Genomic DNA, 13,599 nt, shown 5'->3' with positions numbered 1-13,599 from the left:
AAGTCAAATTTAACGAAAGAAACTTAAGGAGCCGAAAAAGTTTTCAAAAATTGAATGAATTTGATGAATGAAAGAAACACGAAGGATTTAAAAATCTTAAAATTCGAAACAACATTTAAAGAACCTCAAAAGTCTTGAAAATATTGAAAATAAAGATTGGAAAACCTAAAAAAATTCAAGACGACTGAAAGACCTTGAAGGAGCTGAAAAATCAGAACCTTAGGTAGAGCCTCCTGCATATTTGAGCCCGATGACCCTTTCGAGCACTCTGCAAAAATTTAACTACCCCACATCTCTGTATGTCCCCATATTTCCGTTTCGCGTCTGTTGGTCTTTTTATGGGCAGTAAAAATGTCCGACCACCGCTTCGACGTTCCCTTTATCCTTCCAAGTTCTTTCTTCCGAACGCAATTAGCGTAAATGGCTATCGTTACACGCGAATCTCAAACTACGGTTTTCTATTAAGAGCCCGGTTTGGTCGATTCCCAAGAGATAGCTCGGAGCCACTCGCGTTCTTCTCTCGTTATTCGCGTTTCACATAAAATTAACGGCGGTCCTAATTAAAAATCTCGATGGCGAAATGTCGACAGATTTACACATCGAACGTCAATTGCTCTCTTATTTCCCTGTTTGCACCAACAATCGATGAAGAAGCGTGCGGGACTAAATCGAAATTATCAAACCGACGAAATTGAATTCAGACTGACATTGGGGCGATTTAAATATAAATAACAGATTTCCTGAGACTTGTAGCGGCGGGGGTAATTTGAGACAGCCAGTTTACAGTCACGCTTCTAGAATGTGGGGTTTTTTAACAACAAAACGAAAGAAATTCAGAGAATTTTGCATTTAAAATATTGCATCGAGCATCATCCTAAGCGGATCCATGACGAAACGGCATAAATTCCTGTGGGAATAATCTGGAGAATTATAATGGTATTTTTCTATTTCGCGTTCATAATAAAGATATTTTGATACGCGTTTGAGTGTCGTAATGGACCAATCCCGTGCCAATATTTCCAGGGGCATTTATTTTTCTTAGGTTTGCAGCGGGCAAACCGTCAACCTGCCGTCAACATTGACAATTTAGATTTTGGTTTTGATAAACCATGATAAATCGCTCAAAACACGATTATTTCTTGTTGTACTTGGCTTAATAATTCATCGGAGAAAAACTCTTTGGATGCAAGAGAACCATCATGATCATGATCAACATCTTCGCCCTCTTGGCTCCCTTGCGCTCCGGTAACCTCAAAACGTCACACCTGTCAAACTGACTGAAATTGGATTTGGCTACTTCAATTTTTTTTCCCAAACATTTTGTAAATGCCAACTACCCTAAATTTCCTTAGATTTCTAAATCAAGTTTTTTCGTTTAAAATGGGGCGAAATAGAAAAAATAGCGTATGATACTTTTGCCGCACTTAATGCATTTTGCCGCACTTACTCCTAAACACGTGCGTGCGGCAAAATGTTCATTATGAAATGCGTTTCATAATATACTATTTTTTACAACGCTAGTAAAATCGCAATCCACGGAATTACAACTTTACGGCTTTAGCTCATTTTCCAAATGCTCTATTTTTATTCTGTTTAGAAATATTAAGCATAACTGAGGCAATAATTCATCGAAAAGTCGACAAAGAAGTGAAAAGACAGACCATTTCCTCGTCGTAGCAGTCATTCATTTTGTAGCAAGTCCGGCATAAAATCAAACTTTCGCCAATTTTTCCTTGAAATCGACTCTTTCACGTGTGCTTATTGAAATTTAAGCAGCTCTTCGATTGTATAATTCAACAGCTAATGGAAAAGAAATGCGGCTATTCCGAGCTCCTGAAAGAAGCAGTTCTTTTTAAGTGACACTTGAAGAACACTTAAAGAACACTATACGATTTTATTGTTCACTGGATTTCTGTCACTGCCGGTAAAAAATAATTAGAAATTAATGACGGGGCGTGGGAGCCGTTTTCATTGTCCCTGCAAGGGCGTAAAACTTTTTTCTACCACCCACCCCCAGATTCGGTCGGAAATTATTCAGAAATTACCAAGTCGATGGGCGTAATTCAATATTGCCACATTCTTGGGAGAAAAGTTTAACTTTTCATTAAATTAGAGAAATTAAACAAGTTTTCTCGTTTAATTACGGTGCAATAATATTAATTAATGGAAAGGAAACAAAAAGAATTAAAACTGAATTTCGAGCGGAGAATAAAAGGAATATACTAAAAGGAATTTATTGTCTGAAGCGGGCACTGTCCTTAGGGGTTACATCCCGCACCTTCATTATCTCAAAGCCGCTGTCATGAACGAAATTGATACTACACAATTAAACCACCAGCCATCTTCACTTGGTGCCCAAGTGCGTAAAAGTGATCAAAGGAATGCGTAAAAGTATGTGATTTTGACTATGATAATGATAATATCGTGTGATTCATTAAATTTCCATTCTAGGTAGGCCGTGTATTTTGGACGTGCGTTGACTTCTTGTTCGATAACTAGCAAATATTAAGTCGAAACTACTGCAATGGTGTTAGTTACGACATGAATTTTTTTCTCAAAGCCAACTGCGAATGAAAATTTAATGAATCACACAATATAATTGACGTTTTTTAAACAGATTTTGGTTCAAGAGTCACCATACTTATTGTAGAAATTTTGACATTTGATTTGATGACTTCTCATCTTCTTTTTTAAATTGTAAATTGAGAATTGGTAATCGTAGATAAAATGTAAGGTCACATTTGAAAAGTCTCTCAATGGCGTTTTTGTTTTTTAAAACATTTGCAAACTCGCATGCTATAAAGAATGATTTTTTAAATTTGCTTTCTAATTAACTAATAATATCCATTCACAAAACATTAAAGTTACTAAAATTGGCGACTACAAAACTTCTTAAACGTGACAGTTGGCGAGAGTGGTAACTAACTGGGCGTTTCTAATTCTAAAGTCAAAAGTTCAATTTCAAAGTTTTAAGTTCGACTTGAATTTTACTTTGTCGGAGAAAAATGAAAGAAATTTATAATTTCTACATTGAGAGGTATCAACTAGATCCTTAACACTTCCTTTAGGTAACCTAAAATAAAATAAATACCATTGGAGGCGGTTTATGAGGGGTGCAGATTGCCTTGCTTTGCTCTTACTTTTTATTATTTGCATTTCAAGGCTTGTAACCTCAAAATTAGCAGCTCTTATAGTGGCAATTAAGGACACGCTGTGGAATTCCAAAGGAAACTGAGAACGAGTTTTATTTGATCTCTCGATACCCCAAAATTATCTAGCGAAAAACTCACCTTATAGGCGTTGATTTTTGCACCTCCAACATTAAAAATGACGTCAGAGAATCTCGGGTTGTTGAGATATTGTGCCATATTCTTGTCCAAAATTCCCCCATCAGAAATCACTTTCATTTCCATTTCTAACGCCTCGTGCGCCATAGTTTAGAGGAGTGTAAATTCACAAGAGACAAACTGCTAATCGGAAGAAATGGAAACGACTGCGGTGACAAGCGATAATAAAAAATTTTACTTGAGAATCAGTTCGACAAAAACGCTGCCACTAATCTTTTGGACAGGAGAAGTGGAAAACCAAGTCTAAAATAGATTTTGAATCCGAGGTCCGTTTTGCTCGATCAGGTCTGGACTTAACGACTTGCAAAATCAAGATACTAAAACACTCTTCCCGACGAACTATACAAGTCCTCCGAAGAGTAACTTTTCCTTAAGACATTTGAGAAAAACTAAAGAAAATTTTGAAAAACGAACATTTTTGCCTGAAACTCCCAAATCCATACTTTGATTTCTTGATGTAATACGTCATATCAAAATCTAACGCGATGTTAAACACGTTATCATCTCTTGTAATTTAGAAGTTACAAGACATAGAATACGAAGGGAATTTTCAGTTGTTAAGTTTCGAAGATGTAAGAATACTATGAGAAGACTCACTCTAGCAATGAGTTTTATACATTGCTTAACAGCTCATTAAATTGATTTTCCGAAACATTGTCGAGCAATTCCATAGATTTGCAACTTACAATTTACAACCTAATTTGTATAACTAATTTTAATTAGAAAATTTGGGGACAACTGAATAACGATTTTTGAGGTTAACGCGTTGTCAAAGTTTCATGTAACAACATTGGTTAAGATTTAATTAAAGGTTTGTTCCAAAAGAGAGATTTAAATAAGGATTGACCACGTTTTGACAAACTTGCGCAGGACGGTTAGCTTCTACGCATTTTCTCAATTGCTGTTTCTGCCAACTGTTTCCGATAAAAATTGCTAGAGGCTGCTGCCATCTTTCCTTTTTAAAGTGGATTGATATTAATGAGCTTTGGTCTAGAATTGCTTCGTGATTCTGAATCGAAAGCCCGTTTTGCTCCATCAGGTTTGAACTCAAAGGTCTTGGTAAAATAAGTTTTTTTATTATATCTGCATCATAATTCTAAATTAAAACATGCAAAAGCGTGCAAAAAGGGGTCTTTAAAACACTAAAGCTTTAAAGTTGTCTAGGTAACAAGAATTAGTGAAATGTCATGACCAATTTTTATTTATAATATAAATAAACATGAAAATTACAATTACTATTGTTTGAAATTTCAAAGCCTGTCGCTTTAAGCTGGTTACTGTTGTGTGTTGCTTCTAATTCATAACTAGTAGAAGCTTTTTCATTTTCATTCTTCTGTTGGACGTCCATAGCTCTTGATGAAGTTGATTTAGCAACCGATGTGTTCAGAACACCAGCAATGCGTTTGGAAATAACTATTTTCTTTGAAGTGGATTATTCACTATAGCCACTAGCCACACTCGAAGATTTCCATCCCACCTGACGTTTCAACTCATCGATGCTCATACCACTGTTTGCCATAATCGTATGAAGTTCGTCGGAAAGCATGACAACCAGTATATTTCTCAGCGTCGGGTAGATTCAGAATTAATCGCAGTTCTGCATGTTCTGCTAGCCTTTTAATATCTTCACTCATTCTCTGAACGGATTTTTACAAACGTGAAAAAATTTGACAACGTAAACAAACAATTGCTAACCGTTTCTACGACAACGATTCATAAACAACCGTTGATAATTTTATTGTGTAAATTCACATTTTTTCAACGCTCCTTAAGGATTGTAAATGGATAGGTATAATAAAAAATAGCGTATAACACTCGTTTATAAGCGCTGACGCGTCGTGCTCTTAAACTCGTCGTGCGTGTTTTATAGGCTTGCTTATAAACTTGTATTATAATATACTATTTTAGTACACTGCGTTTATTTTTGTTTTTTTATTTTGTTAAGCAATTTGCAAAATTAATAAACTTTATAAAGCATCGTTAAAAAGGTTTGAATTTAGTGGTAGTCGTACATTAATAACTCTCACTAATGACCGGTTGCCTCCAGGGAAAGTAAACATTACCTAAGAAATTTTATATAGGGGTCAAATATTTTTATTAGAACTGCATTCAAAATGAGAACAAGAAAAAAATGTCTGAAAAAATATTATACAGAATTGGAGTTTTATTTCTAACATTTTGCACACTCACCCAATTTGCTTCGCAAGATGTCCCCTTAATGCGGAAATAAATTGCAGGTCTCTCTGAAAATGTGTGCTCTTGCCATCCATCATAGTGTAATGGTAAAACATCTTATTATATTAAATTTGCTTATTTAAACTATTGTTTAAAGTCCAACAAAGCGGACAGTTACCTCTACCAATTGCTGAGAACGCAATTGAGTAATGAGTTCAATACCCATTACCATTAGCGAAATACTTCCATATATGGTAATGGTTATTGCAGGTAAATCTGCTGATACAACTCAATTTGTTTGTTATAAATAGTTGCCATAAAATGTATAGTTAGTAAGAGTCATCGTCCTCACCAGTAATGTATTGTCAACGCCGAAATGTGTAAAGAAAGTGTGAATAGAACTTCCCCGTAACTTGACTTCGATTATTTGATACCCGAATCCCATCATCACATGGCGATCCTGCCAACGGAACAAACCTTGGACAGACCGTAAGAAGATAGAAACCGGAAGAAAAATGTGTGGAAGCAGACAGTCTAAAAAGGAACAAATTATCATTGAAGCAGCTGGTATGGGACAAAACCAAGCGGAGGAGAGCATGAAACTGAACAGAACCGAATGGATGATGGTGGTCTTTTTCGCTTTAATTATTGCTGGGTTTATATGGTATGGTATTAAGAAATGGAGGAAATCAGAGAGGACGAAAATCAGGCGTGAATTTGAAATAGAAGCCTTAAGGAAGTCAACAGCAAGTATTGACAACAATTAAAACACAAAGATAAAGTTAGTGATTATACCTATAGTTAGTGTAAGTGAAGTGGTGTTTTAAATATGGGCAATTAAATAAGATAGTGTAATTCTCCTAAAAAGAAGAAAATAAAGCTATGTGTTGGTGCCAAAGTGATGTTGTTGGACAAGTTTGAGGAATTCAATACTGAGCTAAGGACATTTTTGGAAAATCTCAAAAAGGACAACACAGCGAGGCGTCAGGATAGGTCCGTCACCGAACGCAAGCTACAAGAAATCGCAAGGTGTAAAGACTATAGAGAAAGGTTAGTAACTGAATTTGCGAAAAAATCGGTCTCAAAAGAAGAAGACGTGTTAGTTAAAAATTTTGTAGAACGGATAGACAGGAAAATTGTAGAAATAGTCACTGTTTTATCACAACGCCAAGAAGATACTGATCGTACAAATTGTAATTCAGACAGCGTCAAAATGACTGAAAAATTTTGTTTTAAAACGGCGTCAAGCTTGCTTCCTAAATTAGATGGTACAGTAGAGAGTACCTATCGATTAATTCAAGGGATTGAGCTATACAATCCAGCCTTAGACAACACCAGCAAACCTTTACTTATAAATTACGTGTTAAAAGCGTGTATACTGCATAAAGACAAAATTTATTTAAATTCAAATTATAATTCAGTCGAGTCTTTATTGGCAGATATTAGGAAAAACTTTTTACCAAAGCAATCCGCTGCAGCACTAGCAGCTCAACTACAAACCACAAAACAAGGGAATAAATCAATTGAACAATTTGGTGAAAAAATTGCTGAGTTAATGTCAAATTTAACACTGACACAAGCGGGAGATAATATGAACGAAAAGGAAACGTTCCGTCGAGAAAACGAAAAGGTAGCTATAGACGTTTTTGCACGAGGTATTCGAAATGGTGAGCTACGCACTATCATAAAAGCGCGAAAATATGACTCATTGAAAGATGCGATAGCGGCGGCTAAGGAAGAAACCGTTCTTGATCATACAACCGAGTCGGTGTTCCATTATAAAAACGCTAAAAAACAATTTAACAGATTTTCATCGCAAAACTACCATTCAAATCCTAATAATTCGCAACGATATTATAATAATTATTCACAGTCCGGAAATAATAATTATAAACGCGAAAATTTTAACAGGCAACAATCAGGAAATAATCACTATAAACAGAATAATTTTGGTGGTCAACAGTCAAAGAATTTTAAACGCGGAAATGACACTTCAAGTAATCAACAATCGGGAAACGGGTACAAAAATTTCAATCAACAAGGTGGAAATTCATATCGAAATAATAATAATGGTGGAAATAATCGTGGAAACATGCGATCACAAATATATACAGCATCAAGTACCGATACAAGTGAAACATTCCAAAACGTAAATCAAGAAAAAACGTTTTTTCGGGCCCCAAATCAGTAAAGACGAGGTTATTTTCAATTTAAATAGTCTAAATTTTATTCGAATGATATACAATTGTCAAGAAATTTTATTACTATTAGATACAGGTGCTTTTATAAGTGTTTTTTTCTCAAAATTTTTAAGTAAAAATCAAACAATTAATTCACAGAACAAAATAAGAATTAGCGGGATATCTGGGTCAACAATGTCAAGTGGATCAGCGTACATTTCATTGAAGGTTAATGACAAGCGCATACGTCATGATTTTATGATTATCTCAGCACTTAGTAATAATATGCACGGCATTCTAGGATCAGATTTCTTTGAAAAACATCGAGCGTCAATTGACTACGAAAAATTCACATTCTCTTTTTATGTAAACGGTGAAAAAATTATACTACCTATAGAATCGAATTGTACTAGAGATATATTAATTCCGCCACGGTGCGAAGTAATTAGATACTGTCAAACAGAAACAACGGGCGAGTGTTTAATTCTACCAGAAGAAATCGAAAACGGTGTTTTCATAGCGGGTAGTCTTGGAGATGGAAAATTAGGACATATTCCGGTTCGAATACTAAATATTTCAGACAAAGAAGTAAAATTAACAAATTTCAAACCAAAAATCGGGAACATTAATGATTATCATGTATGCAACTTTGAAAATAAGAGTGTAACATCAGTAAATCGTGTAGAACAAGTTCTTGAATTAATTAAAATAGATCATTTAAACAAAGAAGAAAAACGTGCAGTAGATCATATTATAGCAAAATTTGCTGACGTGTTTCATTTACCAGACGATCCTTTAACTGTAACAAATGTTTATAAACACGCGATACAAGTAGAAGATAATGCGACACCAACGTACGTGAAACCTTATAGATTACCTCAAACTCAGAAATCAGAAATTGAAAATCAAATTGAAAAAATGTTAAAAAATGGAATTATTGAACCAGCGAGATCCGCGTGGTCCGCACCTCTTTTAGTGGTTCCTAAAAACCCAGATAATAATGGTAAACGTAAATGGAGAGTAGTGGTTGATTATCGAATGCTAAATACGCGATTAAAAGAAGATAAATTTCCTTTACCATGCATAGCTGAAATTCTTGATTCTCTGTCGGGAGCTATGTATTTCTCACATTTAGATTTATCGCAAGGATACTATCAAGTTGAACTAGAACCTTCTTGTCGTCCCTATACTGCATTTACTACTAATAAAGGACAATATCAAATGACAAGATTACCGATGGGATTGAAAGTGAGTCCAAATGTTTTTTCTCGAACAATGACAATTGCAATGTCTGGATTAAATTACGAAAGATGTTTCATTTATTTAGATGATTTAATTGTATTCGGAAATAGTTTATCAAACCACAATAAAAATCTTGTACAAGTATTGCAAAGATTAAGAGAAGTAAATTTAAAATTGAATCCAAGTAAATGTAATTTTTTGAGGAAAGAAATTTTGTATTTAGGACACGTTATTTCAGCTTCAGGTGTGTCTCCAGATCCGGAAAAAATTCAAACTATGTTGCAGTTTCCAGTACCAAAAGATGCACAGGAAACAAAAAGATTTGTGGCTTTCTCAAATTATTATAGAAATTTTATTCAAAATTTTGCAGATATTGCTGCACCTCTAAATTATTTAACACGGAAATCTATTGAATTTAAATGGACTAAAGAATGTCAAAACTCCTTTGAACGCTTAAAATCAGCTTTAGTAAACCCTCCTATACTTCAATATCCAGATTTTTCAGAAAACAATTGCTTCATACTTAAAACTGATGCTTCGGGTAATGCCATTGGCTCAGTACTATCAAATATGAACGATAAACCAGTAGCTTACGCAAGCAGAGCTTTAAATCCTGCGGAACGAAACTACTGTACTATTGAAAAAGAACTTTTAGCGATTGTGTGGAGCGTAAAACATTTTAGACCTTATTTGTATGGACGAAAATTTCTTATACAAACTGACCATAGGCCATTAGTGTATCTATTTGGTATGGCAAATCCGTCAAGTCGACTAACTAAATTTCGCTTAACTTTGGAAGAATACGACTTTGAAATTCAGTATATCAAAGGAAAGGAAAACGTGACGGCTGATGCTTTATCAAGAATTAAAATTAATGATTTACGAGAAATGTCAAAAAATGTTACCGAATCACTAAATATTTTAACCCGCGCACGTTCAAAACAATTGAAAGACAATCAAACACAAAACCAGACAAAAGAAGAAAACGTAACCGGGACTGATCACCCTGGAACCGTGGAACTTCTCAGACGACCAAAAGATTCAATCGAATTGCGACCCATAAATTTGCAAATGTACAAAAAATTACAAAATGGAAAACAATACGAGTACTCAAACAAACAATTTATATATGATGCAACGTTGCATATAATTTACTTCGAGTGGAGTTCTTGTTCCGCGTCTGCTCTGCGAGCGTCGTTGAAAGATCTTCAACATATATGTACACGATTTAAAATTCCGGAAATAATTATCGTAAGAGACGATAGGTGTACAATGAAAGAAAAATTTATTAAAGAAATATGTAAGTTTTCCAAAATAATTAATGAAAATTCTATAAAATTGTCAATTTTAAGAAACGTAAATACTATTAATGATTTACCAACAAGACAACTTATTTTAAATGATTTTCACATGCTACCGACAGGTGGACATGCAGGTATTAACAGAATGTATAACAACATTAAAAAATATTATTTTTGGATAGGTCTTCACACAGATGTCGAAAAGTTTGTGAAAAAATGCGACGACTGTCAACGGTATAAACATGCAAAACCTCATGTAGAACCCTTAACTATAACGTCAACAGCATCGTCAGCTTTCCAAAAAATTTTCTTAGACTTAGTGGGACCATTAGATCCTGATATAAATGATAATAAATATATACTTACAATACAATGCGACTTGTCTAAATTTGTAGAAGCTTATCCTTTACCAAACAAAGAAGCAATAACTGTAGCTCGTTTTTTTGTGGATAATTTCATTCTAAGATATGGAATACCAGCAGAAGTTGTAACCGACCAAGGAACTGAATTTCTATCCTTAATTTTTTCAGAATCGTGTAAGATTTTAAACATCAAACAACTAAAGTCTACCGCATATCATCATCAGACCATAGGTGCTTTAGAAAATAATCATAAACATTTGGGTGCATATTTGAGAGTGCAAGTAGCTCATCACCTGAATGCTTGGAGCACTTGGTTACCTTATTGGTGTTTCGCTTATAATACAACGGTTCATACAACCACTCAGTATACACCGTATGAGTTAGTGTTTGGTCAAATAGCAAGGTTACCGTCTAATATCAATGCAAAAGTAGATCCTTTATACACATTTGATAATTACCCCTTAGAACTCAAATTTAGGTTGCAAGAAGCATGGCATGACGCAAGTCAAAAATTAGTTAATGCAAAGATTAAACGTAAAGAAATATACGATCAGCATACTTCTAAATTAATTAGTTATAAGACAGGTGATTTAGTTTTAGTAAAAAATAATGTGCAAAATAAGATGCAACATTTATTTAAAGGACCTTATTGTGTAATTAAAGAAAATACGCCAAATGTAGTTATAAGTTTAAATGATAAGGAAATAATTGTACATAAAAATCAGTGTAAGCCATATTTTAAGTAAAATGTTAAGTACATAATGTTAGATTGTATAAATTAATAATTAAAATTGTAAAGTAGTTTAAGAACAATTTAGATGGGGTTAGGTAATGTTAAGTTATATATATAAAAAAAAAAAATTGTAAATTGTATTTTTTTTTCCTCTTGCGGGGGAGGTGTAATGGTAAAATATTTTAATATGTTAAATTTGCTTATTTAAACTATTGTTTAAAGTCCAACAAAGCGGACAGTTACCTCTACCAATTGCTGAGAACGCAATTGAGTAATGAGTTCAATACCCATTACCCTTAGCGAAATACTTCCATATATGGTAATGGTTATTGCAGGTAAATCTGCTGATACAACTCAATTTGTTTGTTATAAATAGTTGCCATAAAATGTATAGTGAGTAAGAGTCATCGTCCTCACCATCAATGTATTGTCAATGTGTAAAGAAAGTGTGAATAGAACTTCCCCGTAATTTGACTTCGATTATTTGGTACCCGAATCCCATCATCACAGAGTGAGGGGGACCAAATTTTTTTTAATGTTTCTAATATTACAACTAAATATCTAGCATTCCCTTATAAAAACGGTTTTTACTGTTCCCCTATTCTTCATATTTAATTTTGGTTTACGTTCATTGTGTTTTCAAAATTTATAAAAATATAAAAATTTTGCTCAGTAACGTTAACTTCCATGCCTTCCAGAAGGAAGATGTATGCTGTGATTGAATTTCAAGGCAAAGAATGCTCAGTGGTGCCTTTCGAGTGGTTGACCGAAGAACAAAAGCAATGTTGGTGGCCAACTAATACAGGAAAGAAAGTTATTGAAGATTTTATACGAAATAAAAAAACACCCATGTCTCATTGAAAAAAATATGAAATTAAAAATGTTTGCTTCATGACTGGTAGGTACTGCTTTGTATAATAATTGATAACATTTGTTTTTATAGCCGACTATGCAGAAGCGGATAATTTTTTAAACACAATCATCGAGCAAAGTACCAGCTCGGATTGTACTTCCAATGAACCCTTGGTGCGGAAACTAACAGAACTAACAAAACAGACTAACAAAAGAAAGACACAAATTGACAATGAGGGGTGTAAGTCCAAAAGACAAATGTTAGTTTGATGAAAGTGTAATGTACAAACACTTATTGTACTTTTTTAGGACACAAGAATTTGAGGAAGAATTTTCTTCCGAAGAGGAAAGCTGCTCGGTAACATCCAAACCAGACGAAAATTCTTGTATTTCCTTTGATACTACCGTGACTTACGTGTCAACACCACGCACACCAATCTCGTCTTTTCACACACCCACTCTAGAATCTCTAGAAACAAATTTCCAGGAAATACTTTTACGACGTTTAGAAAAAATTATTGCTGTTCAAGATCAACACTCTATAGTTCTGGACAATATATTACGTACCCTACAAATGCAAAACAATCATCTCATTGAAAGACCACCTGATTTTCCTAAATTGCCTGTTGCTAACAAATCAGAATACCGAGCAGTGGAGGAATTTTTAAGAAATGAAGACAAATTTGCTTACATGGTAATTCGTTTTGCTTCTCTCTGTTTGAAATGTGTTATGCCTTATCTATTTATTTTTCATAGATTAATAAATTAATGCTTTTAATATATTTTTGTCAAATTAATTAACGAAGTTTGTTTTTAGAAAAAACGTCTGTCTACCATTGGGGGGTCGAATGTGAGGAACACTACTATGAATATGTTAAAGTTTCTCTTGACCAACCAAGTTGGGATGAAATTTAATTGGTCTGGAAAGGATAAAAGACCGTTCAAAAACACAAAAATGTGTACTGTAATAATGGGTAAGTTAATAAGAAACTTCCACAAGTATTTAATAAAAATCACTTTAGAGGCAATTAAGCTAGCATATCTGGATAGCCCTGATGCAAATGAGAAAATTATTAAATCATCTATCCAAGATTGGCTAAAACTATCGAAGGCCAGGTATACGTATACGTTACAGAAAAAAGAAAAATAAAGTTTTATATTAAAGTCAAAATTTTACCAAAAATAGCAAAATATGTGATCGCTAATTGGCGGACTTTTATATAAAAATTTACTCTTGTTAATTTTCATGTCATATGTTATTGTTTCATATAAAATGTTTTTATTTTGTTAGAATGTTTTAGAGAATTACGTTGTATTTGCATTTAAGAACAATAATTTTGTTTTGTTTTTTATATTATGTTTTGATATTATATAGCAGAAAATAAACTACTATTTACTTGTTTAAAA

General features: G+C 33.8%; 1 protein-coding gene across 1 annotated transcript; it reads left to right on the top strand.

Moving 5' to 3' along the window:
* The first annotated feature begins 11,888 nt into the window (after positions 1-11,888).
* LOC148167698 (uncharacterized) lies at positions 11,889-13,599 on the top strand. Its single transcript, XM_088045644.1, has 5 exons — positions 11,889-12,238; positions 12,284-12,452; positions 12,502-12,886; positions 13,010-13,166; positions 13,215-13,599. The coding sequence occupies exons 1-5, from the start codon at positions 12,232-12,234 to the stop codon at positions 13,340-13,342; spliced, it is 846 nt and encodes a 281-aa protein (XP_087901770.1). The 5' UTR covers positions 11,889-12,231; the 3' UTR covers positions 13,343-13,599.

This window comes from Gnatocerus cornutus, chromosome 9, assembly GCF_029298725.1.
Source record: "Gnatocerus cornutus isolate USDA-ARS CGAHR chromosome 9, icGnaCorn1.1, whole genome shotgun sequence".
In the NCBI taxonomy this organism is placed as follows: Eukaryota; Metazoa; Arthropoda; class Insecta; order Coleoptera; family Tenebrionidae; genus Gnatocerus; species Gnatocerus cornutus.
The sequence above is the reverse complement of the archived record's forward strand: the minus strand, read 5'-3'. Positions and strand labels throughout refer to the sequence as shown.

Bases quoted from the DNA above. Each gene is read 5' to 3' on its own strand.
- LOC148167698 (XM_088045644.1), top strand. The intron at 12,887-13,009 runs GTAATTCGTTTT...GTTTGTTTTTAG, and splicing joins AAGACAAATTTGCTTACATG to AAAAAACGTCTGTCTACCAT. The intron at 13,167-13,214 runs GTAAGTTAATAA...AAATCACTTTAG, and splicing joins AATGTGTACTGTAATAATGG to AGGCAATTAAGCTAGCATAT.